Raw genomic sequence first — 24,817 nt, 5'->3', positions numbered from 1 at the left:
TCTTTCTTTTTTTTTTTTTTTGTCTTCCCAGTAAACCCTTCTGTGTATTGGACAAGGCAACCTGACTCTGTTTGCTGCATCACATTTTATTCTTCCCTCATCGTTATCCCATGTTTGTTAAAGGTCTGGTGTGGGGCGCTAGTTAGTTGCCTGTACTCTCTCTCTCTCTCTCTCTCTCTCTCTCTCTCTCTCTCTCTCTCTCTCTCTCTCTCTCTCTCTCTCTCTCTCTCTCTCTCTTTCATAATGAGGTGTGAAATCTAAAGACCGTGAAAAAGATGATCGTATGAAAAGAGAGAGAGAGAGAGAGAGAGAGAGAGAGAGAGAGAGAGAGAGAGAGAGAGAGAGAGAGAGAGAGAGGTTAACTATGACGCTCCAAGTGTTAAAACCTAGAACAGAATGTGAATGTTCACGATAACACTGCTTGTTTTTTTTTCTTTCCTTGTCTTTCTATATGTATGTGTGTGTGTGTGTGTGTGTGTGTGTGTGTGTGTGTGTGTGTGTGTGTGTGTGTGTGTGTGTGTGTGTGTGTGTATGTTTGTAGATGAAAGGGGGAGGTGAACGGCCGCAGAAAGTTAGATCAGATAAGATGAAAAACTCCCCCAAAAAAACATTAATACATTATGCGTCACAGTTACCCTTTACTTTTTCCTCTCCAGTAGTTCATTGAGACTCTAATCCACTCCTCTTATATATGAGTACCTTTCACTCCTGCGTCTTTCAACATAAGTAAGTTTATATTCAATTTCACGATATACGCACGGAACGGAGGAGAGAGAGAGAGAGCGGATGAGGAGAGCCAGGAGAGAGAGAGAGGGAGGGTAAGAGAGAGGGAGAGGGTAAGGAGTTGGACTAGCAGAGGAGAGGCCGGTTAATGTATGGTAATGTAGGCAGTTGTGTTTACTAGTCTGAGCGTAGGCAGACTGTTCAGGGAAGTCGGCAATCGTGGTGACAAAGTTGGTTATTAGCCTTGGCTGAGGAGAACCTGTGTGTGTGTGTGTGTGTGTGTGTGTGTGTGTGTGTGTGTGTGTGTGTGTGTGTGTGTGTGTGTGTGTGTGTGTGTGTGTGTGTGTGTGTGTGTGTGTGTGTGTGTGTGTGTGTGTGTGTGTGTGTGTGTGTGTGTGTGTTGGAGGGATGTCTATGTTCTTGGACAACAGCTAGTTAATTTCTAATCATGAGTATAATCTATGTAAATTTGTATTCAGTGTGTAGTCAGTGAATCTATCTATCTGTCTATCTATTTATCTATCTATCTATCTATCTATCTATCTATCTATCTATCTGTCTATCTATTTATCTGTCTATCTATTTATCTATCTATCTTTCTATCTTTCTATTTATCTATCTATCTATCTTTCTATTTATTTATCTATCTATCTATCTATTTCTATCTATCTATCTATCTATCTATCTATCTATCTATCTATATGTGCTTGGCTTTGTTATTTCCGTTTGCTTGTGTTTGTGTCTCTCTTTCCAATCCATTAGTTACTCCATTAGATGCGATAACCTCTCTTGTTTACTCTCTCTCTCTCTCTCTCTCTCTCTCTCTCTCTCTCTCTCTCTCTCTCTCTCTCTCTCTCTCTCTCTCTCCATAAGCGTGTCTGCCTGAAGGTAAATAATCATCGCCTCATTTAACTTGGTCACACGCAACACGCCTCCAACTCAGTGTTTTCCCGGAACCTCTGACCACCTGGCGTCGGGTGCAGGTGAAACTCATTAAACAATTCACGTTTTTGGCCACAAGTTCGCAGCACATGAGGCCTCGTTCACAATACAAGGGTTCATGGAGGGCCGATATTAGCAAACTCTTTTTTTTTTTTTTCTTATTTTAGTGATTCTCAGGGAAGCAAGCTAAGTGAGTGTGTGTTGAAAAAGTGTGGTGCTATAGTGAAAGTTAATGGTGAAGGTGGTGGTGGTGGTGATGGTGATGATAATGGTGAAATAATAGAGGTTCATAGTACTATCAAAGGAGTACGATGGACAGTGTTTATATATTTGCTTGAATCCTTATTCTGTCCATCTTATCAGCGCAAGAATGAATCAGTTTCTTCGTTCTTTCATCTATTTCACTGGTCAACCCTCTTATCTTATCAGTATGTGACAAGAACAGTACAAATAACCTTAATTCCATCAGTACTGGGGCACATTTTTTTTCCTTGAGATTTGTGTACGATTAGACCATTTTGTTGACATCAGGAAGGGTCTATGGAGATCAGAAGATGATGGTCACAGTCTTCACTATTTTGATCTCCGACATAAGTTCCTGAAGCTGTATAAAATCACCAAATAGTAAGCAGAATGAGTATGGAAACGTGTCATGGTACTGAAGGGATAAAAAAAAAACAGCGTAACCTTCACTAACGTCTTCTGAAAGCAATGGAAGTGTGACGCAGGTGTTTCATTAGAGTACAGCCAGAAGAGATTTACCTCCTTCAACCCGTAAATTTCCGTAAAAAAAATATACATATATCAGATAGAAAAAAGAGAGGTACACCAATCTCACCAAACGCACCAAGGACAAGCAGCGCAGCCACGCCTTCTCTGTGCACCAAGGAATCCATAAATAATTTCGCCCCAAGTCGTGTGTTCATCGCCATGCCGCTGCTCATCAAACGAATCCCTACCAGGCATCAGGAAACCAATCAACGACACGCCCACAGCTCCCCTCCTCGGGCTGCGGTACACAAATCTAGACTCCAGCGTGCATGGCTTCTGAGCTTAGCGCCACCTTGGGACAAAGCGGAGAGACGCGCCCAAATGTGAGAGAGATGCGATGTCTTAGTGTGACGTGAGGTTCATTGGACGGAAAGGAGTGAATGGACGGATGTTAGGAGAATGTAGTAGTAGTAAAAGTAATAGTAGTAGTAGTAGTAGTAGTAGTAGTAGTAGTAGTAGTAGTAGTAGTAGTAAGTTGTTGTTGTTGTTGTTGTTGTTGTTGTTGTTGTACAGTAGTAGTAGTAGTAGTTGTTGTTGTACTAGTAGTAGTAGTAGTAGTAGCAGTAGTTGCAGTAGTAGTAGTAGTAGTAGTAGTAGTAGTAGTAGTAGTAGTAGTAGTAGTAGTAGCAGTAGTAGTAGTAGTAGTAGTAGTAGTAGTAGTAGTAGTAGTAGTAGTAGTAGTAGTAGTGATGGTGCTTGTGCTAACACCTTGAGTATCATGACTTGTTTCCATATTCATTCTGCTTACTATTCGGTGATTTTATACATCATCAGAAACTCATGAAGGAATTGAAATAGTGAAGACTCTGGCCCTTAATTTTCTGACCTGCTAAGACCCTTCCTAACGTCAATAAAACGGTCTAATCGTACATAAATCTCAAGGTAAAAATGTGCTCCAGTACTGAAGGGGTTAAAGGTACGAATGATATACAATGAAAAAGACTATAATAGATTGACACTTTCTCTTACTGACCTTGAGATGAAACTTTTCTGGGATGCCATTGGGGGGAACGTGGGAGTATCCGGGCCACACTATGTCCTTGACCTCCAGTGAGCCTGCCTGCTCCTTGCCTGACCGCCACACTCCGATCTGCAGGGATGGGAGAGATAGACAGTTAGGAGATGGAAACAGAAAGAGACAGATAGACAGACAGATAGATAGATAGATAGATAGAAAGACAAATAAAAAGTGAGAGTGGCTTACAGAGACGTACAAACACCGCCCCCTCCCTCAACACACACACACACACACACACACACACACACACACACACACACACACACACATACACACACACACACACACACACACACGCACACTCACACTCACACGCACAGAAAAACAGTTAGACATGCAACAAGACAAATAATGCATTCAAACACTCAAGCAAACACACGGATGCTGATTGAAACACACACACACACACACACACACACACACACACACACACACACACACACACACACACACACACACACACACACACACACACACACGGAAGAGAGTCGACAAACAGACTAATCCATATAAAGTTATCATGTTATATGCAACGGACCAGCAAAGCGTAATGAGGAGGAGGAGGAGGAGGAGGAAGAGGAGGAGGAGGAGGAGGAGGGTGAGAGGAGTGGGAGGAGAGTAGGTTGCTGGTTAAGAAAGAAGAAAGGAAGAGAGATGACTGAAAAATATGAAATAGGAGAGGGAGGAAGAGAAAAAGGAGAAGGAGGAGGAGGAGGAGGAGGAGGAGGAGGGATGATGAAGGAAGACGCAAAAGATAAACCTGTAAAGAGGGGAAAGGATGCGTAGGAGGAGACAAGTGGAGGGTGGAAGAGGATGGAAGAATAGAAGAAAAAGAAGGCGTAGGAGGAGAAGAAAAGGCGTAAGAAGAGACAAGTAGAGGATGGAAGAGGATTGAAGAGGAGGAAGAGGAAGAAGAAAAGAGAATAGCCTGGTAAGAGAAGAAAAGGTCAAAGGAAAAAGCAAAAAAAAAAGAAAAATGTAAAAGAAAATAAATACTTTAATATTTTCTTTGACCAAGCGTTGTTTTGATTTATTTTCTTTGTTGTTGGTTTAAAATTCAGACAAGTTTCTCTCTCTCTCTCTCTCTCTCTCTCTCTCTCTCTCTCTCTCTCTCTCTCTCTCTCTCTCTCTCTCTCTCTCTCTCTCTCTCTTAATTGCTTCATTTTTCCTCCAGTATTTTTTTTCTAGCTATATTTTTCTTTCACCTCGTCCTACGCTTTCCCATTCTTCTTAACCTGCATTCTCTTTCTCTTCTCTCGCCTCTCCTTCTCTCCTCCGTCTGTTCTTTAGCCCTTTCTTTTTTCCCTCCTTATATTCTCTTACATTCTCTTTCTCTCAACTCGCCTTTCCTTCTCTCTTCTCCGTCTGTTTCCTATCACTTTCATTTTTTTTTCTTCCTTATATTCTTCGCCATTCTCTTCCTCTTCACTCTTCCTTTTCTCCTCCGTGTGTTCCCTTTCTTGTTTTTTTTCTGTATTCTTCTCCATTCTCTTGCTCTTCACTCGTCTTTCCTTCTCTCTTCTCCGTATGTTTCCTATCCCTTTCATTTTTTATCTTCCCTGTATCCTTTGCCATCCTCTTCCTCTCCTCCGTGTGTTCCCTTTTTTTTTTTTCCCCTCGTATATTCTCCCAGTCTGTGATACGCTCTCTTCTCCTGCCCTGTTATTTCCGTCTCCTCCCTGCCACTTATCTGTTCCCACATCGCATTACTGGAACACTCGTCACCACCACTTCACCTAACCACGTTATCAACAAATAGGTCTTCTGTTGTACTCATTCGCATGCTCATTCTTCTCTACTCTCTCTCTCTGTCTCTCTCTCTCTCTGTCTCTCTAACTAAAAGGAAGGATAGGACGAAGAAGAAGAGGAGCAAGAGGAGGAGAAGGAGGAGGAGGAGGAAAAGAAGAGAAAGAAGAGAAGGATAATAAGAAATAAGAGAAAGAGGTAAATAAAGGGTGCAGAGAAGAGAAAGTAAGGAGAAGAGTAAAGAGAGAGAGAGAGAGATAAAAAAATGGAGAAAAAAAGAGAAAGGAAAACTTAAATAAAAAATGAAGAGAAAACAGGAAAGAAAAGCAAGAACTAAGAATAGAAACATTGAATAACTGAATGAGGTAAAGTAGAGTAACGATAGAAGCAACAGGAAGAGGAGGAGAGAAGAGGAAGAGAAGATAAAGCAAAGGAAGCAACAGGAAGAGGAAGAGAGAAGAGGAAGGGAAGATAAAGCGAAAGAAGCAACAGGAAGAGGAAAAATAAGAGAAAAAAGAAGGAAGCAATAGAAGAGGAAGAGAGAAGAGAGAAGAAAAATATAGCGAAGGAAAAACAAAAAAAAAGAGAAGAGAAGAGATAGAAGAGAAGAATAAGAAAAGTACAGCGAAGGAAGCAACAGGAAGAGGAAAAGAAGAAGAGGAAGAGAAGGAAGCAACAGGAAGAGGAAGAGAAGATAAAAGCGAAGGAGAAGTAGCAGGAAGAGAATAGAAATGAAGTGAAGAACGGAGGGGTATACGGACATAACAAGACTGATGCGCAACACTCCATTAGCAAGCGGCGCTGGAAAACAAACAAGGGGGCGGGGCGGGTAACCAGATTATTCCCAGCTAGAAGTACAAGTAGCCACAAGTTGTCAATACCAGTGTGCGCTTGTTATACAGGTTCCAGCGAGGCAGTGAGAGGAGACAAGCCATGAGTGAGGGAGGCGAAGGAAGAAATGTTGAGAGAGAGAGAGAGAGAGAGAGAGAGAGAGAGAGAGAGAGATTATAGGAGAGAGTTGAATATGACACACAGACACATACACACACAGGTTGACAAGTTGACACACGCACACACACACACACACACACACACACACACACACACACACACACACACACACACACACACACACACATGAAACACAATTATTACCTTTATTAGATTGCCCATCGCCAACACACATTTTTAACCTCCTATTATCTTGCTGCTTCATGGTGGTGGTGGTGGTGGTGGTGGTGGTTTGTTTGTTTTGGTGTCTTGGATTGTTTACGTTTGTCAGTTTGATTGATTTTTTTTTATCACTTTATTGTTATTGTGACTAAGAAAACTTTTATCGTTTCTTGTTTTTCTTCTTTTTTACTTTCTTTTTTCTATACAACTACGTTTTTTTTTCTAAGCATCATAACTTGTTTCATTTGTTTTCCTGTATTAGAGCTCATGTGTAGCTTTGTCTTTCCTTGTCATCTTCTGTTGGGACTGACGCAAGCCGTATTCTCATCACGACTATTTTCCAAGGCCGTAGAGATGATTGGCGGGGTTTTCAAGAGTCTTTCTCCAGTTAATAATGTAGAAATCTTGTCAACCAGGAAAAAAACATCCTTAAAAACGCTTTGCTCTCTCTCTCTCTCCACTATCATTTCCAAGGCCGCAGAGATGTTTGGCTAGGTTTTCAAGAGTGTTTTTTTCAGTTAATAATGTAGAAATTTTGTCAATCTGCCTCTAGAACCGTAAAAAGACCTTAACAACTCGTGTAAATTCAAACAAAGCCTTTCGAAATAGAGAAGGTGAAGCACATAAATGTTTGAGAATACGAGCCGTGAGCGTTTTAGCAGCGCCATCTTTTGACGAATCATGGTAGTCTCCTCACGGCGTTTCGCTTGGTTGGAGTGGCAATCAATCGTCCGGTAACTGGACAACGTGCGGAGTGGAGCGCTTTTTATTCTTTTTTTGTCGTCATTTTACCGCTCACGATGGTATTGATGTCACCCGCTGAACTCCCTCACTCTGCCTCGTGTGTGTGTGTGTGTGTGTGTGTGTGTGTGTGTGTGTGTGTGTGTGTGTGTGTGTGTGTGTGTGTGTGTGTGTGTCACTGTCATGTAGTGTATTCTCTATATCTTCCTGTCACACAAAGTAAGAGTTCGTAACACTATATAGAAGTCTGTTATTGTGCTGATCAAAGTCATTTGGTATTTTAAAAGCAGTATCGTGTTTATTGATAGGTTTCATTTTAACCTCTTCAATACTGGGACATATTTTCGGTGTGATTAGACTACTTTATTGATATTAGGAAGGGTGTATAGATGTAAGAAGATTACTGGCCAGAGTCTTCATTATTCTAATCCCCACTTAAATTTCTGAAGCTGCATAAAATCGCCAAATAGTAGGTAGAATGATTATGAAAACGTGTCTTGGTACTGAATGGATTAATGTGAAGACTGGCGCCACTTGACATGTTTTGGATATTCAGGCATCTTGTCTTGAAGTTGTTGTAAGCGTCACGGAGCGTTTCATGATTGCAGTGATAGTTTAACATGATTCCTGCCTTATCCTCAAATTTTTCATAGCTCTCTTGGTCGTCTTCTTCGGAGACTGGCGCCTTCAATAAGTCTTTTTACGCTGCCATTTTGTTCCCCTGAGTCTGAATCTTTCTTACACAAAAAAGGAAATCAATGAGGGAACCACACAAGAGAACCTGATTAATGATCTTAGTAGTCTTTGAAAGCTGCCCAAAGCTTTTCACATTATGGCCCATAATTTGCAGTTCTGATTTATTCCTCCCCAATTCATAGAAACTAATTAATCTCTTGTCCTGAATGTTCTTTTTTTCTTTCATTCTTCGTAGCACACAACTCGTACGTGACATACTTTCCTCTTGAAATTTACCCGAAGTACATATCGACTAGCCATCCTTATAAAGACATTTGTCCCTTTCTTTCGGCTGACTCTCAGGACCTGTAAGGGGACTCTTAATTAATTTTCTTTTGTTCCCCTTGGTCAGTTTTTCCCTCTTACGTGAAAATAAAAAAATAATTGGTGGTATGGTGCGTGCTTCACCTAGAAACGAGAGAATGCAATCTGAACATCACCTGGTAACACTAAGTTCTCCCTCGCCAACGGTGTTCACGGTCTCGCCTTTCACAGTGTGTCGCTGCGGTGAGAGGAACGGTGGTAACGGTTCAAACTTTTCACTCACCCATTCGTTCATCACTCAGCGCGCGAGGAAAGCCCTTCACGTCCACTACAGCGTGCCTGCGTGAATAATGGTGTGGTGGGCGACGAGGACCCCACCGGACGTCAAGATTAAGGGACACGCGACTTGAAGGACGCCGTTGGAGCCTTGATAACAACATGGCCGACCGAGGAACACGAGGAATGGCATGTCTTTGCGGCAGATTAAATACTTCGCGCTATTACTGACATTGTTGTGAGTTTAGCAGTGATGAGGGAGACCAGGATAACTTTAGCCCACTTTCCACCCTTGCTATGTCCCTGAGAAAGGTCCCCCACACTGCCAACCCCTCAAGCTGAGCTCCACACACGCCCCTCACACGTCAACACGTCGGCAAGTCCCTAAGCAAGGTCCCACATACGCCCACACACACACACACACAGCCTGGCCCACACCCCGCCCCCTAACTAACTCTGGAGGCTCTTCTTTTTGGAAAAGTCATTTGTCATCAAGTTTTCGAAAAAAAATATGTAATTTACGTCGATGCGGTAGAAAATTACAACTCAAGCCTAAAAAAGTATAGATTACATTCAGGGATATATTTGTTTTTTTCCTCTGGGCCTGGAAACTGGTTGGGAAATATGAGATATCGAACACATTTTTAAGCATCATAAGGACGTGAGAGAATTTTAGATATGGATTTTTAAAAGGCATCTTGAGAACCAAATGAGAAGTGAATTTATAAGGATGATCCATGTAGTAATGTATGACACATCAGTGGTTACCAGCGTAAGGAAAAATAAGAGAGAGAGAGAGAGAGAGAGAGAGAGAGAGAGAGAGAGAGAGAGAGAGAGAGAGAGAGAGAGGAGAAAATAAGAAACGACAAGAAATATTGCATACCTGTTAATTAGTTTCTGGAAACAATCACACACCAGACTAACGCAATGCATCTTTCCACAATCACCACCACCACCACCACCACCACCACCACAACAACAACAACAACAACAACAACAACAACAACAACAACAACAACAACAACAACAACAAACCCCTCCAAACCAAATTAAGACAACAAAAATATCAAACCACATGGAGAGAATTCAACAAAACCAAACAAAAGCAAGACACCACACCAAGACACACTACCAAGAGCAAGAGCAAGAGGAAGACACCATCCCACCTACACAGCGGGACAAAGAAAACGAAATTCTCAACTCAACACACAGAGATAAAGACTGAGTCAAGAGCAACAGACAGCAGAGACGTGAGGACACATGTTGGCGGGGGAGACAGGCGTGAGGAAAGAAGGGAAACGGTGGATGGATGCTTCAAGGAGGGAGAGAGAGTAGGAATAGATGGTACATAGGAGGAGAGAAAGGCAGGTGTGCATTGTACGTAGAGAGGACTGAATGTGAATGTGGAGGGCGTGAAGGACAAAGGATTGGATGGAGGGAAGGATGAAGGAAGGAAAGGCAGGTCTGAGTAAAGGGGATGAATGGAGGAAGGAAAGGATAGAAAGGAGAAAAGGCTGGAGATGAAATAGGAAGGAAAGACTTGTGTGAAATAATAAATGGAAGGATTGAAGAAAATGAAGACACAGAGAGAGAGAAAATGAGAGAAATGAGTGATGATCAGAGGACGAAAGGAAGGACGGAAAATAAAAGTGAAAGGAGTGAACGAAAAGAAGAGAAAAGACTGAAAGTGGTACGCTGATAGACTAGGATTCGGATAGATAATAGAGGCAGTTTAGCAGGTAGGCAATGCTGTAGGTGGACAATTACGAGGACAAACAATAGAGCAGTAATCAAATACTAGAAAGAATATAATAGTAATCAAAAAGTAAATAGAGCAATAATTAAATAGTAAAACAAACAACAGAGCAGTGACCAAATAGTAAAAACATTAAGGTAGGAATTAGATCAGATCAATATGGAGGCAAGGGAATGGTGATTTAGTAGTAAAACCAATACATTAGACAGTTGAACGTAAGGACAGGCATAGAGAGAGGAGGAGAGAGACATAATAACAGTAATCTAGCATTGAAAGCAGTAGGTAAACAATTAGACAGGGCTACAGAGATAGTGAGGCAGTAAGGAGGCACTGCGTAGGATATGTACGATTCTAACCTCTAAACCAGTACATCGACAGAGGAAGAGAGAGACGCAATGGCAGTAATCTAGCATTGAAAGCAGTAAGTAAACAATTAAACAGGGCTACAGGGAGATAGTGAAGCAGTAAAGAGGCATTGTGGAGGATGTGTGCGACTCAAACCTCTAAACCAATACATTAGACAGCTGAACAGAGGGATAGGTATAGAGAGAAGAGGAGGGAGACACAATAACAGTAATCTAGCAGTGAAAGCAGTAAGTCAACAATTGAACATGGCTACAGGGAAACGGTGAAGCAGTAAGGAGACATTGCAGAGGACAGGTGCGATTCTAACCTCTTCCCAAGTAAGCTTCCTGGAGACATCTGGCCGCAGGTTCATGATGCGGAGAGCAACGGCGCGTCTCGTCCCGTCATTGTTGAACTCCAGCTTGGGCGTGGCCGGCTTGTTGTCTGCCTGCAGGCTCACGTTCTTGAGAAACCTGAAGCACAATAAACACGCCTGGTTGTTAGCGTAGTCTTTACAGAGCTTTAACTGCTTCAATACTTGGTCACATTTTTACCTAAGATTTGTTTACGATTATACCATTTTATTGATATTAAGAATGGTCTATGAAGGTCAGAAAAATAATGGCCACAGTCTTCACTATTTTATCCCCCTTCAGTACTGGGGCACATTTTTACGATTAGACCATTTTTTTGACATTAGGTAGGTCTCTGGAGGTCAGAGGATTCTTCACTATTTCAACTCCTTCAATACTGGGACACATTTTTACCTAGAGTTTTGTGTATTATTAACATTTTATTGACATTATTAAGGATCTATGGAGGTCAGAATATTAATGGCCATAGTCTTCACTATTTTAATCCCCCACATCAGTTTCTGAAGCTGTATAAAATTACCAAATAATAACCAGAATGAATGTGGGGACGCGTCATGGTACTGAAGAGAGTAAAGGAAGACTACAAAGATTTTTGGATAAGGATAAGTGGAAATTGTTGTTATTTTCCGCAGTTTTTCCCTTATGACGCGATCTCCAGGCACCACTCAGCTCACTCTATTGTTGTCCTTTGTCGCTTTGTTCTGCGTGTTATTCGTCTCTTCTTTTATCTCACGTCGTTTGTCCTCGTAAGAACCTCACGTCTCTCTCAAACACTTCTATACTTCACCTCCACAATTTCGAAAGGCTTTATCTGAATTTAAACGAATTTTTAAGCTATTTTGTGGTTCTTGAGGCAGACTGACAAGATATCTGCATTACTGACTGGAGAAACACTCAAAAAATCCCGCTAATCCTCTTTGTGGTCTTGGAAAACAGTCGAAGTGAGAGAGCTAAGCGTTTTTCTTTGAGTCTCTCTTTTACATAGGACAGGATCAGGATTGTCGCTCCCAGACACGTCATCCTTTTGATACCTTCTCTGCCTCTTCTGCTGAAACTCTTGAGAAATGTGTAGGTGTGTTGGTGTGTGAATGTGTGTGTGAGAGAGAGAGAGAGAGAGAGAGAGAGAGAGAGAGAGAGAGAATTATAGATTGCTTTACATCCACAAAACTTTCAAGCAACCTACTTTTCTCTCTCTCTCTCTCTCTCTCTCTCTCTCTCTCTCTCTCTCTCTCTCTCTCTCTTCCCATCACCACATGTTTCCCCTCTCTAGACTAGACTCCTCCTCCTCCTCCTCCTCCTCCTCCTCCTCCTCCTCCTCCTCCTCCTCCTCCTCCTCCTCCTCCTATGAGCGGTCACTGCCTGAAGATTCCATTAAGATGTAACTCTACACGTCCACGGTCTCCTGTCCAACCTTTCTTTCCCTCCCCTATCCCCTCCTCCTTTTCCTTATCTTTTCTCCCACCCTCGCTTCCCTGTTCCTTATCTTCCCCATGCCGCCGCCGCCGCCACCACCACCCCGCCCCCTCCCTCCGCACTTCTTCACTGCTCTCTTCCTCCTCCTCCTCCTCCTCTTCCTCCTCGTCTCTTTCCCTCCTTAATTTCGCTTATTATCTTGATTCTTTTTTTTTTCTTTTTTTAGTTTCTTTTTTTTTGTGTGTGTTTCGCTGTTTTGTTAGGTTCATTTTTCCTTTTTTTTCTTCGTGTTATTTTTTTTTTGTAACAATCTTATCGTTTATTTTTTCTTAATTTGTTTTCATTCTTTTACTATCTATATTCTTCTCATTGCCAATCTTCCTTCTTTTCTTTTTTTCCTATCTCATTTCTTTCTTCTCCTCTCTCTCTCTCTCTCTCTCTCTCTCTCTCTCTCTCTCTCTCTCTCTCTCTCTCTCTCTCTCTCTCTCAACTGCAGTAGTATCATAACATCTTTCAATCCTTTTTCATTCACAATCTCTTATACAATCTACTTACTTATCTGTCAACCTCACTTTATTTCCCCATTCCAGTTCTCTATAGACTTCGTATCTCTCACCTTCACCATTATCATTATCACTCACCTCACTCCAGATCATCCTATCAACTCAACATTGGCTCTATTTTTCTTTCTTTCCTTCCTCTCTCCCTCTCTCCCTCTTCTCTGAACACCCAGGAACCCTCAGTCAGTCAGTCTCACCACGAGTCACACACACACATTAAAGCTCCGTACTTCATCTTCTAACTCTGAATAAATTATCCACATTTCCGCAGTTCATTCACACCCACACCATGTCCCACTTTTTACCGCCACACTTGTACTAGTCCCCTTGCTCCCACTCCTTCCTTATTACATAGCATTAGTAGTGGCTCGTATTCTCAAACACTTCCATTATTGCAAAAGGTTTATTAGAGTTTAGACGAGTTTTTCGAGGTGTTTTTATGGTTCTAGAGGCAAGGTGACAAGATTTCTACATTCATAGCTGGAAAAACACTCTTGAAAACTCTGCTAATCATCTCTGTGGCCTTCTTGAATAATGTAGTCGTGCTGATAGAGCAAAGCATAGTGAAGCTGAGGTGTACATTTAGAAGACCCAACATCACATACAGTATACCTTTAAACTAATGTCCTTATGCATATCTTAAGTAGTGGCTGACAGGAATACAATATAGAGCAGAGATAGAGATGAGGGGGAGGAGAAAGAGAACATAGAAGAAGAAGAGATGGAAGGTAAAGGAAGATATGATAAAGAGGGAAAGAGGAAAGGGGAGAAGAAAGATAGGATAGGAAAGGAAGACATAACGGAGGAGATGCGTGGAGATAATGGTTTTAAAGGAAGGATAGAAGGACGAGAGAGAGAGAGATGCGAGAGAGAGAGAGAGAGAGAGAGAGAGAGAGAGAGAGATGCGAGGTGCTGGAGCAAGGCAGGAAGTGAAGGGAAGAGTAAATAACAAGGAAGGAGAGAACGAAAAGAAGGAGAGACTGAAGAAAACTGAGATGATGAGAGGCTGGGACGAGAAAATTAGGAAAGGAGGATAACTAAGAAGGCAGAAAGGAAGGAAGAGAGGTAGGGAGATGAGATGAGGCCTGGAGCGAGGGGAGAATGAAGGCAACCAAGCAGGAAACAGGAAAGGAAGGAAAAGGAAAAAAATACCGGACTGATGAAGGGGCGAGAAGGAAGAAGGAAGAGGAGAGGAAGATGTAAAACGAGTAGAAAAAGTGTAGGATGGAAGAAAAACACCGGTGAAGGATAAGGGAACGGAAAAGTGAAGGAAAAAGTAAACGAAAGGCTGAAGAAGACGATATATGAAGGAACGATGTAAAAAAAAAAAAAGAGGAAAAAACTGGGAAAAGATGTGAAGGAAAGTAGGAAAGGAGATGAAATAAGTGAAATAAGTAAGATGAAGAAAAACGAATAAAGAATGGAGGAATAAGGAAAAAAAATGGTATGAAGAAGAAAATTACCGATAGAATGAAAAGGAAAAAAAAAGTTATAGAAACCAAAAACTGAAGAATAAAAAAGAATTTAAAAAATCAAGAAAGAAGGAGAACCAATAAAATGAAAATAAAAGAAGAAAAAAGCAGTTATAGAAAAAAGAATAATAGAAAAAAATTGCAAAAAGAAGAAGAGTGTGAAAACAAGGATAAAAAAAAAGAGAGAGAAGAAAAAGAAGAAGGAAGAGGAAGAACAAAGATAAGAAAAATACACTAATAGAAATAAATGAGGAATAAATGAAAAAAAGAAAGAAAAGTGTGAAAGCGAAAAGGAGAAGAAGAAGAAGAAGAAGGAGGAGGAGGAGGAGGAGGAGGAGGAGGAGGAGGAGGAGGAGGAGGAGGAGGAGGAAGAGCAAAGATAAGAAAATACAATAATAGAAACCAAAAAAATGAAGAATAAACGAAAAAAATAGAAGGAAAAGTGAAAACGAGGAGAAGGAGGAAGAGAAGAAGAAGAAGAAGAAGAAGAAGAAGAAGAAGAAGAAGAAGAAGAAGGAAGAAAAGAGCCAAGATAAGAAAAAAGCAGCAATAGAAACCATAAAAAAAGAAAAAAAAAGAAAAAGAGAATGAAGAAGAGTGTGAAAACGAGAAGGAAGAAAAGAAGAAGAAGAAGAAGAAGAAGAAGAAAGAAGGAAGAGGGAGAGCGAAGATAAGAAAAATACGCTAATAGAAACTAAAGAGAAAGAGGAATAAACGAAAAAAAGAGAAAACGAGAGGAGAAACTGATGAAAGAAGAAAAAAAAGGAAGGAGGAGAAAGAAGGATGACGAGAGAAGGAAAAGGATGAAGAGAAGGAAAAGAAGAGGAAGAAAGAGAGAAGAAAGAAGAGTATGAAAACGAGAAGGAGGAAAAGGAGGAGGAAGAGGAAGAGGAAGAGAGAGTTACCTGAGGGCGTTATTTTGGTTATCTTTTTCAGCTCGGCGGCGCGACACTGATGGGGAGGCCGGGGTGTTGTGACAGGAGCAAGTGGAGGAGAAAAGGAAAACGGGAACACAAACATGCCTGTGTGTAACCTGGAGTGCGAGACGCGGCGAGGGGGAAAAAGGTGCTTCGTTTCAATGCGACGTAAGATTCCAAAAAAGGGCAGGTGTGAGACTCTTAACCCCTTCAATACTGGGACACATTTTCACCTTGAGATTTGCGTACAGTTAGACCATTTTATTGACATTTGGAAGGGTCTACGGAGGTCAGAAGATTAATAGCGAGAGTCTTTACTATTTTAATTCCCTCATACGTTTCTGAAGCTATATAAAATCACCAAATAGTAATAAGAATTAAAGTGAAAACGCGTCATGGTACTTATGAGGTTAATAGCGACATATTTAGAAACGTTTCTACTATTCTCAGAGATTATAGAGACGATCAGTCGAGTTCTATAGAGTATTTGTCTTGTTGTTAATGCAGAAAACTTGTTAACGTGTCACTAGAATTACAGAAACGTTCTTAAAAGCCCGCGTCACTTCAAATAGATCCTTTGGAAAATAGTGAAGGTGCGGCTTGGAAGTGTTTCAGAATATTATTTTAACTCCTTCAGTACCATGACGTCTTTTCATATCTATTTGATTTACTATATGGTGATTTTATACAGCTGCAGAAACTTATATAGGGATTGAAATAGTGAAAACTCTGGCTATTAATCTTTTGACTTCCATAAACCTTTCCAAATGTAAATAAAATCATCTAATATCCAAAACTCATGGTGAAAATACTTACTTACTTACATACAGTAGAAACAGAATAACCAACGTTGACACAAACATCTTTATTTTTTAACCATTTTCTTCCTTATATATCAGACGTTTCGACATCTCAGTATGTCATCATCAGTGGTCTAAAAGTAATAAGATAAAATACATTAAAATTCTAATACACACAATAAAAAGACACTATTGCCTTCTGTCTATCCTTCTCGTATGAACTTTTTCATAAAGAATTCTTATTCTTAAAGAAATTTTTCTCAGATAACGGATTGACTACTGAATTGTTCGATAAGATTACTCGCAAATTCCTAAATAATCATTATCAACCAAAATTACTTGTCCCCCAGTCAACAAGGAAACTATATATGTAAGACTCCTTGTCTAGTCACTTCGAAAATACAGTCATCTCTCTCGGAGAACTTCAAGAATTTCTATCCCCAAATTGATTTTAGGTTCATTCCAGTTAATAATTTTAGAATCAGTTCATCTTTTAACTTCAAGGACTGCCTGCCGACTGAGTTGCGCTTGTCCATCGTTTATAAGTTCACATGTCCCAGTTGCCAAGCTGGGTATATTGGAAACACAGTTCGAGCTTTCAAGGTTCGTGTGGACGAGCACAAGGGACAGTCGAGCAGAACGGGCCGTAGAAGCCACAATCCCCCACATTCAGCTGTGAGAGATCACTCTGAGGTTTGTGGTGTCCCTCTTAAAACTGAACACTTTAAAATAATAGACAGTTGTAACAATTCACATCTCAGAATACAGTGGAAAATAGTTAGAAAATAAAGATGTTTGTGTTAACGCTGGTTATTCTGTTTCTACTGAAGCTGAGGTTCCCCATGAACAGACCTGTCTCTGATACTTACTTATATACATACTTCAGTACCATGACACGTTTTCATATCTATTCTGCTTACATACCATTTGATGATTTTATACAGCTTCCGAAACTCATGTGGGGACTCAAATGGTGAGGACTCTAGGTATTAATCTTCCAACCTCCATAGACGCATCCTAATATAAATAAAATCGTCTAATCATATCCAAAAGACATGGTGAAAATGCGTCCCAGTACTGAAGGAGTTAAGGACATAGGGCGCTGGTATTGGTTGGGCGGGAAGGCGGGCTGGAGGGCGGGCAGGCAATCGGGACGGGCGGGAGAGCGAGGGAGAAGGCGGCAATGTCATTAGATAGTTGACATCATTAATCAGCTTTATCATAATGGCGCGGCATGAACACTAACTAACCCCATGATTTCCTCCTGCCTTATCGTAATTGAGGAAATTTGGCGAGGGTGACAAAAATAAACTTGAATAAATAAGAAAATAGTATATATCCAATTAATTAAGACAAAAAAAAAAATTGAAATAATAATAATAATAATAATAATAATAATAATAATAATAATAATAATAATAATAATAATATCCACTGAATTATAAAAAAAAAAGCACTGAAATTAAAGAAAAAACAGTGAAATACAAAAAAACATCCTACGTAAATATGAACCACCCACTTATATATATATATATATATATATATATATATATATATATATATATATATATATATATAAACAAACTGAAGATAATAAAACCCACTGACAATCGAAAAAAGATTAGATAAACACTGAATTCCAAACACCACCAACTCGAAACACACACACAGTGAGACCAGACCATAAGGAGGATATCACCTTGAATGACTACGTGTATAAGTCAGAGCAAGCTTTCGTTGTTGTATTGTCATGGTAGCTAAGGAAGGTTCCATGGAGCGTCGGGAGGCGAGGCACGAGGAACAAAAAGGAAAGAGAGAATGGAAACGCGATAAAAGGAGGACAAAGGAGCAGAAAAGGGGAGAAACTATCACAACTTGAGGAGAACTGCATGATATTGACTGACTGATTAACCTCACCTGTGTAACTGAAAGAATGGAGAGAAGGGAGATGAGAGCAAACAAAAGAGAATGGGAAAGAAATCATGAACATAGAGTAGAAAACGAAGAGAAAGAGGAACAAAAGGAGAACAAGATAGAGAAAGCTGGTGAGAAGACGAGAAATGGATGATACTGATGGATGGAAGAAAAAAAAAAAAGAAGGAAAACACACAAAGAGAGGAGAGAATAAAAGGAGAGTGATGAAAGAGAATAACAAAAGGATAGAGATTAGAGCAAGTAATGGGCTAGATGCACACAAGACACGTAGCGGGTAATGGACTGCTATATATAAACGCAGGGACAGTCTCTCTCTCTCTCTCTCTCTCTCTGGGCCTTGAGGACGGATTATGGCCATCGTGTTTAATAAGACAGACGCCTAAGTGCATTTCACGTGATTACCGTCCTAGAGAGAGAGAGAGAGAGAGAGAGAGAGAGAGACACATTATACTTCAACATTTTCTTTCAATATTCCTGTTTTTTTTTTCCTTTTTCACTTATTATTGCCTCTTCCCAACACACACACACACACACACACACACACACACACACACACACACACACACACACACACACACACACACACACACACTCACCTGTAGAATTTATCACCTCCTCTCCATCTAGCATCCCCGGTGTCACAAGAGAGGGCGGGGGCGAGACTGGGCACCACATTTCTACTCATTTCATCTTTTACGTGGCCATGCAGTCCCCACCCGAACACCAGCATTGCGTTCTTGATCTCCTCTATAAGTGCCTCCTCCGTTGTCTTGAAATGCACACCTAGGGAGCAGAGAGAGCATAGAAATAAGTGAATAGAAATAAAAAAAAAAAACATAAGGTGCGTCATTTAAGAAGCTTTGAAAAGTAGAATTAAAGACGTAATTGTTGTAGTTTGTTGTTACTTGAAGAGAAAAGATGAGAAGATTGTAGTGTTGAGGTAATAGAGTAGAGATTGATAGGTAAGGAGAGAGAGAGAGAGAGAGAGAGAGAGAGAGAGAGAGAGAGAGAGAGAGAGAGAGAGAGAGAGAGATCTGTATAACCAATAATGACAAGCAGGAGAGGAAACATGAATAGGGGAGGAGGGAAAAGAAGAGAGAATAACAAAAGAAAAGCAATAACATGGCGAACAAATTCGAGAAAGGACAAAAGCAGAGAGAGAGAGAGAGAGAGCCCCCATAACAGCTCCCCTTTCACGCAGTACAGGTGGGGTGGGGCGTCTCTATTTAATTAGTGTTGATCGGTTGTCAAGTTCACAGGGACCAGGAACACTTCTGTCTGGGCCTTGCTTTACTTCTCTCTTTACTTTTTTCCCTTTATTTGCAAGGAATGAGGAGGAGGAGGAGGAGGAGGAGGAGAAGGAGGAGAGGAGGAGAAAAAGGAGGAGGAGGAGGAGGAGGAGAAGGAGGAGAGGAGGAGAAAAAGGAGGAGGAGGAGGAGGAGGAGGTTGCAGGAAATGAGACTCTGCTACTTGATTGTTCATTACACAGAGACGATGATATTTCCATTTTAGTGAACCCGAGCAGAGAGAGAGAGAGAGAGAGAGAGAGAGAGTGAGTGAGTCTACTGCCATCCACTGTTCCTTTCCCTTCCCATTTTCTTTACCTGTCACCTGCTCAATTAGCAAAACACCTGGAGCCTCTTAGAGCAGTACAAAGTTTGGCCCAGTTGTGTGTCGCCCCCTCCTCGTGTCTTTCACTGTGGTGGTGGTGATGGTGGTGGTGGTGGTGGTGGTGGTGGTGATGGTGTTAAGAAGTGCTCAGTTGTATTCATTGATATACATGTAAAGTGATTGGCATTCTAAGTGTGGAGTTCAGGAATGGATGAACAAGAAATGGGTTCAAGAAATAGGTTGGTGTGGTGGTGGTGGTGGTGGTGGTGGTGATGGCGATGGCGTTGATGGTAGTGGTGGTGGTGGTGGTGGTGTAAAGAAATACTACCAGAGTCTTTTTGTTGTTGTTCTATAATTTTTTTTTCTTAGGTCTAAATTGAAGTATATATTTTTTTCACTCGTTTCCTCTTTTTTTCTACAGTTTTCCTTCTTTTTTTTCCCTTTCTCTCAAGATTTTTACATTTTTTCATCGTTCACTTTCTCTTTCGCTTATCATAATTTTTTTTTGTATAGTCTCTTAATATTTTTCTTTCCTTTCCGTTGTTTTTATTCTTTTTTCTCTTTATTTTGCACTTTCATTTCTTTCTTTCATTCTTTCGTCACACAGTACATGTTTTTAGTTTTGTGTTTTTTCGTATCTCTTTTTTTTTCATTTTTACTCCATTTTAACTTCTTTATTGTTCCTTTCACTTTCCTTTCACTCCTTTGTGTTGTGTTTTGTTAGTGTACATATTTTTTCAGTTTTGTCTTTCTTTCTCCATATTTCTTTTATTTTTTCATCATTTCTACTCCTTTTTTTCTTCTTTTCTATTGTTTCTTTCACTTTTTCTTCTTTCTCCTATTCCTTTGTGTTGTGTTTTGTTAGTGTACATATTTTTTCCAGTTTTGTCTGTCTTTCTCCATATTTCTTTTATTTTTTCATCATTTCTACTCCTTTTTTTTCTTCTTTTTATTGTTTCTTTCACTTTTCTTCTTGTTATGTTTTGTTAGTGTACATGTTTTCATTTTTTTCTTTTTTTCGTTATTTCTACTCCCTTTTCACTTTTTTTTTCATTGTTCCTTTCACTTCTTTTCTTTCCTTTCTTCTTCTTGTGCTTTTTGGTTTCTTGATTCTCTCATTTTTTTCGTCTGTTCATCCTTGACTTCTCTTTCTATCTTCAGTTTCGTCTTAACATTTTCTTACCATAATTTCTGTCTTCTTTAGTGTCTCGCCTCTCACTTCTATTCTTTTCTCTTTTTCTTTTTTTTTTTTCTTGTATTTTCTCGGCTCGTTGTAAATTTTCCTTTTTTTCCCTCTTTTTCTAGTTTCTCTCTTTTCTTTGTCCTTGTTTAATTGTTCTTCCGCTCTTGCCTTCTACAAACTATTCACAATTTTTTTTATTCTCTCTCTCTCTCTCTCTCTCTCTCTCTCTCTCTCTCTCTCTCTCTCTCTCTCTCTCTCTCTCTCTCTCTCTCTCTCTCTCTCCATATTCTCTTCTTCTGTCTCCATTTGTTTTATTTCTTTTTTGAATGTTGAATATCTTTTGTTTTATTCTCGATCGTGTCAGTCTGTGTGTCTGTCAGTCTGTCTTTTGGAATTTATCTTTATACATATCTGTGATTTTGCGTGTGTGTGTTTGTCCGTCTATCTTTGTGTTTGTCTGTCTGTTTGTCAATTTATCTGTTCGTCTGTTAACTTTTCGTCTCTCTCTCTCTCTCTCTCTCTCTCTCTCTCTCTCTCTCTCTCTCTCTCTCTCTCTCTCTCTCTCTCTCTCTCTCTCTCATTATCATGCTTGACTATTTTCTTTTATCTTCACTCTTTCTCCCTTTCTTCTTCAAAATATTAAGTCGTTTCTCTTTTCCAGGATTTCTGCTTTCATTATCGTTCTAAAATTCTTATTCTCCAGCTTTCATATCTCCATTCTTCGCTTCTCTATTTTAAATCGTCAATAACTCCTTCCTTTTTCATATTTATCACCTATTGTAAGTTGTTCCCCACCTGATTACACTCCCCTGATCCCACCCATTACTCCTATTCATCATTCTCCTATCGTGTATTTTGTATCCCCATCAAGAAGAAGGATAACTGTACATTTAATCTCTAAGGCTCCCGTCAGCAGGATTTTTCGCCTCATTTTCCTCACAAACCGATACAAATGACCCGCTGTTTATGGAGTATTGATCTGTTAGTGGCGGCGCGTAACCCAGACACAGAAAGGACATTAGGAGACTCAGAGGATCATTCAAGGAGGGGGTTGGGGGACTTGAATGACTGCCTGACTGGGTGGCTGGGTGTCTAACCGAGTGGCTGACTGGGTGGCTGACTGACTGACTGAATGAATGAATGACTGGATGCATGGGTGATTCACTGATTGGGTTGCAGAATGGATGGCTCATTGACTGACTGACTGACTGACTGGGTGACTGATTGGGTGTTTGATTTACTGATTGACTGACTGACTGGATGGGTGGGTGGGTGGATGACTGAGTGACTGAGTGACTGATTGACTGATTGACTGACTGACTAACTGACTGAGTGTGTGAGTGAATAGAGAAATGAATGAGTGAGTGATTGGCTGACCAACTGATTAACTGAGTGAGTGAGTGAGTGAGCGAATGTCTCTCTCTCTCTCTCTCTCTCTCTCTCTCTCTCTCTCTCTCTCTCTCTCTCTCTCTCTCTCTCTCTCCTCCGTTTTCTGTTTTGGTTACGCATACTATTTCAAATTCTATTGGCCTTTTTTTTTCTTTTTCCTCTTTTTGTTTATTCTTTTATTTATTTTTTTGGTGTTTGTTATTTTCAGTTGTTGGTTATATATCTTCTTCTTCTTCTTCTTCTTCTTCTTCTTCTTGTTGTTGTTGTTGTTGTTGTTGTTGTTGTTGTTGTTGTTGTTATTATTATTATTATTATTATTATTATTATTATTATTATTATTATTATTATTATTATTATTATTATTATTATTATTTTTCTTTTTTTCTTTTTTCTTCTTCTTCTTCTTCTTCTTCTTCTTCTTCTTCTTCTTCTTCTTCTTCTTCTTCTTCTTCTTCTTCTTCTTCTTCTTCTTCTTCTTCTTCTTCTTCTTCTTCTTCTTCTTCTTCTTCTTCTTCTTCTTCTTCTTCTTCTTCTTCTTCTTCTTCTTCTTCTTCTTCTTCTTCTTCTTCTTCTTCTTCTTCTTCTTCTTCTTCTTCTTCTTCTTCTTCTTCTTCTTCTTCTTCTTCTTCTTCTTCTTCTTCTTCTTCTTCTTCTTCTTCTTCTTCTTCTTCTTCTTCTTCTTCTTCTTCTTCTTCTTCTTCTTCTTCTTCTTCTTCTTCTTCTTCTTCTTCTTCTTCTCCTTAACTTACTCCTTTCTTTCAGTTCTTCTTGAATGAACTCTTCCTGCCTTTTCTTCATAATATTTCATAACTTCCTTTCATCCTTCTATTTTACACCTCTTCCTCCTCCTCCTCCTCCTCCCACAGTGGTCCCTTTCAAACTCTCCTCCTCCTTATCCAACACCTCCTCCTCCTCCTCCTCCTCCTCCTCCTCCTCCTCCTCCTCCTCCTCCTCCTCCTCCTCCTCCTCCTCCTCCTCCTCCTCCTCCTCCTCCTCTCCTCCTCCTCCTTCAGAAGCACGCCGGCCCGAGGAACAGCACAGTGCTTGAGGGAACAATAGCCCGGAACATCACGAGCCTTTCCTCTTACTCTTGGGAAAAACCTTAGTTTGGCGAGGCGTGCGCGAAGCACGCAAGAGGAAGAGGAGGAGGAGGAGGATGAGGAGGAGGAGGAGGAGGAGGAGGAGGAGGAGGAGGAGGAAGAGGAGGAGGTGGTGGGGATGATGTTAGTGGTGGTATTGTTTATAAAATTGTAGTGGTTGTAGTGGTGGTGGTAGTGGTAGTGGTATTAGTACTAGTGGTGGTGGTAGTAGTAGTAGTAGTAGTAGTAGTAGTAGTAGTAGTAGTAGTAGTAGTAGTAGTAGTAGTAGCAAAGAGACAGAAAGCATAAAAATATGAGAGAAAGAGAGAGAGAGAGAGAGAGAGAGAGAGAGAGAGAGAGAGAGAGAGAGAGAGAGAGAGAGAGAGAGAGAGAGAGAGAGAGAGAGAGAGAGAGAATGTTGTCAGTCCAGGAAAATACAAATAGAGAAATGTTACGAAGAAGAAATAACAGAGAGAGAGAGAGAGAGAGAGAGAGAGAGAGAGAGAGAGAGAGAGAGAGAGAGAGAGAGAGAGAGAGAGAGAGAGGCGGAAGTGGCAAAATGCTGCAAGAAAATGAATATTCGAAAAGAACAGAGATTACACACACACACACACACACACACACACACACACACACACACACACACACACACACACACACACACACACACACACACACACACACACACACACACACACACACACACACACACACACACACACACACACACACACAAGGAAGAAAAGAAAGGATTAAAGTACACACCACAAGAAAGGAAGAGAGAGAGAGAGAGAGAGAGAGAGAGAGAGAGAGAGAGAGAGAGAGAGAGAGAGACCTGCGTGGAAAATGTACCCACCATAACACATTCTAGATAACACACACACACACACACACACACACACACACACACACACACACACACACACACACACACACACACACACACACACACACACAGGAGGATACCCAATCAGCCGTGCCCGGGAAAATAATACCACCACAATGCACTCCTAAATAAGTCCTACCGCTGAGCCCTTGTTTGCCTCTAACCCGGACGAGGCAGGCAGTGTTACCATTAAGGATTCAATGGCTGCTTGTCTGGCTGGGCAGGAGGCAACGGGAGGCAATCATCCCGCTGCGAGACGGAACACTAAGGCATCAGTTGAATCATGAAGGAAAGCAGACTGGGTTACGCTCGCTAGCTCGCTCAGATACCTATTTTTAGCTGCCACTGTTTATTGTTCAGGTAACGAAGAGATGAGAGGAAAGAAATAGCTACTTAAGAGAAAGAGATCAGTGTTATTGATCTGTGTTTAGCTTCTGTGTTTTGTGCAGGTGACGGAGAGGTGAAGTGCTACGAAAGAATGCTATATGAGAAAAGAGAGAGGAGTGTTACTGTGGTGTCTCATTATTTAGGTCCCACTGTTTTTCGTTCAGGTGACGAAGAGATAGGGTTGTACGAAAGACTACTATGTGAGAGGAAGAGAAGGGTATTATAGTGTGTCTGCTCTAAAGTGGCTCCTGGCTCTCAGTTTGAATGGTGTACTCAAGGAATGTGCGGTTTTCAGATCTTGAGGAAAACCGTGAGCTGTC

At 40.7% G+C, this 24,817-nt stretch overlaps 1 protein-coding gene across 10 annotated transcripts in view; it reads right to left on the bottom strand.

The window, feature by feature from the left end:
• The window catches only part of LOC123505526 (glutamate receptor ionotropic, NMDA 2B-like), a 218,751-nt gene that overhangs the window by 88,942 nt on the left and 104,992 nt on the right, over window positions 1-24,817 (bottom strand). For all 10 annotated transcript variants that reach the window (XR_006675181.1, XR_006675183.1, XR_006675182.1 and 7 more), the window contains 3 exons: window positions 18,558-18,744; window positions 10,819-10,963; window positions 3,410-3,526 (listed from right to left, as the gene is read on the bottom strand). Coding sequence is in view for 7 of the 10 variants with exons in the window: in XM_045256920.1 (XP_045112855.1) it covers window positions 3,410-3,526; window positions 10,819-10,963; window positions 18,558-18,744 (449 nt within the window). In the remaining 3 variants the exon portion in view is untranslated. The remainder of the gene's footprint in view (window positions 1-3,409; window positions 3,527-10,818; window positions 10,964-18,557; window positions 18,745-24,817) is intronic.

Source organism: Portunus trituberculatus, chromosome 18, assembly GCF_017591435.1.
Source record: "Portunus trituberculatus isolate SZX2019 chromosome 18, ASM1759143v1, whole genome shotgun sequence".
NCBI lineage: Eukaryota > Metazoa > Arthropoda > Malacostraca > Decapoda > Portunidae > Portunus > Portunus trituberculatus.
Note: the sequence above shows the minus strand (reverse complement) of the source record. Positions and strands in the feature narration are given on the sequence as shown.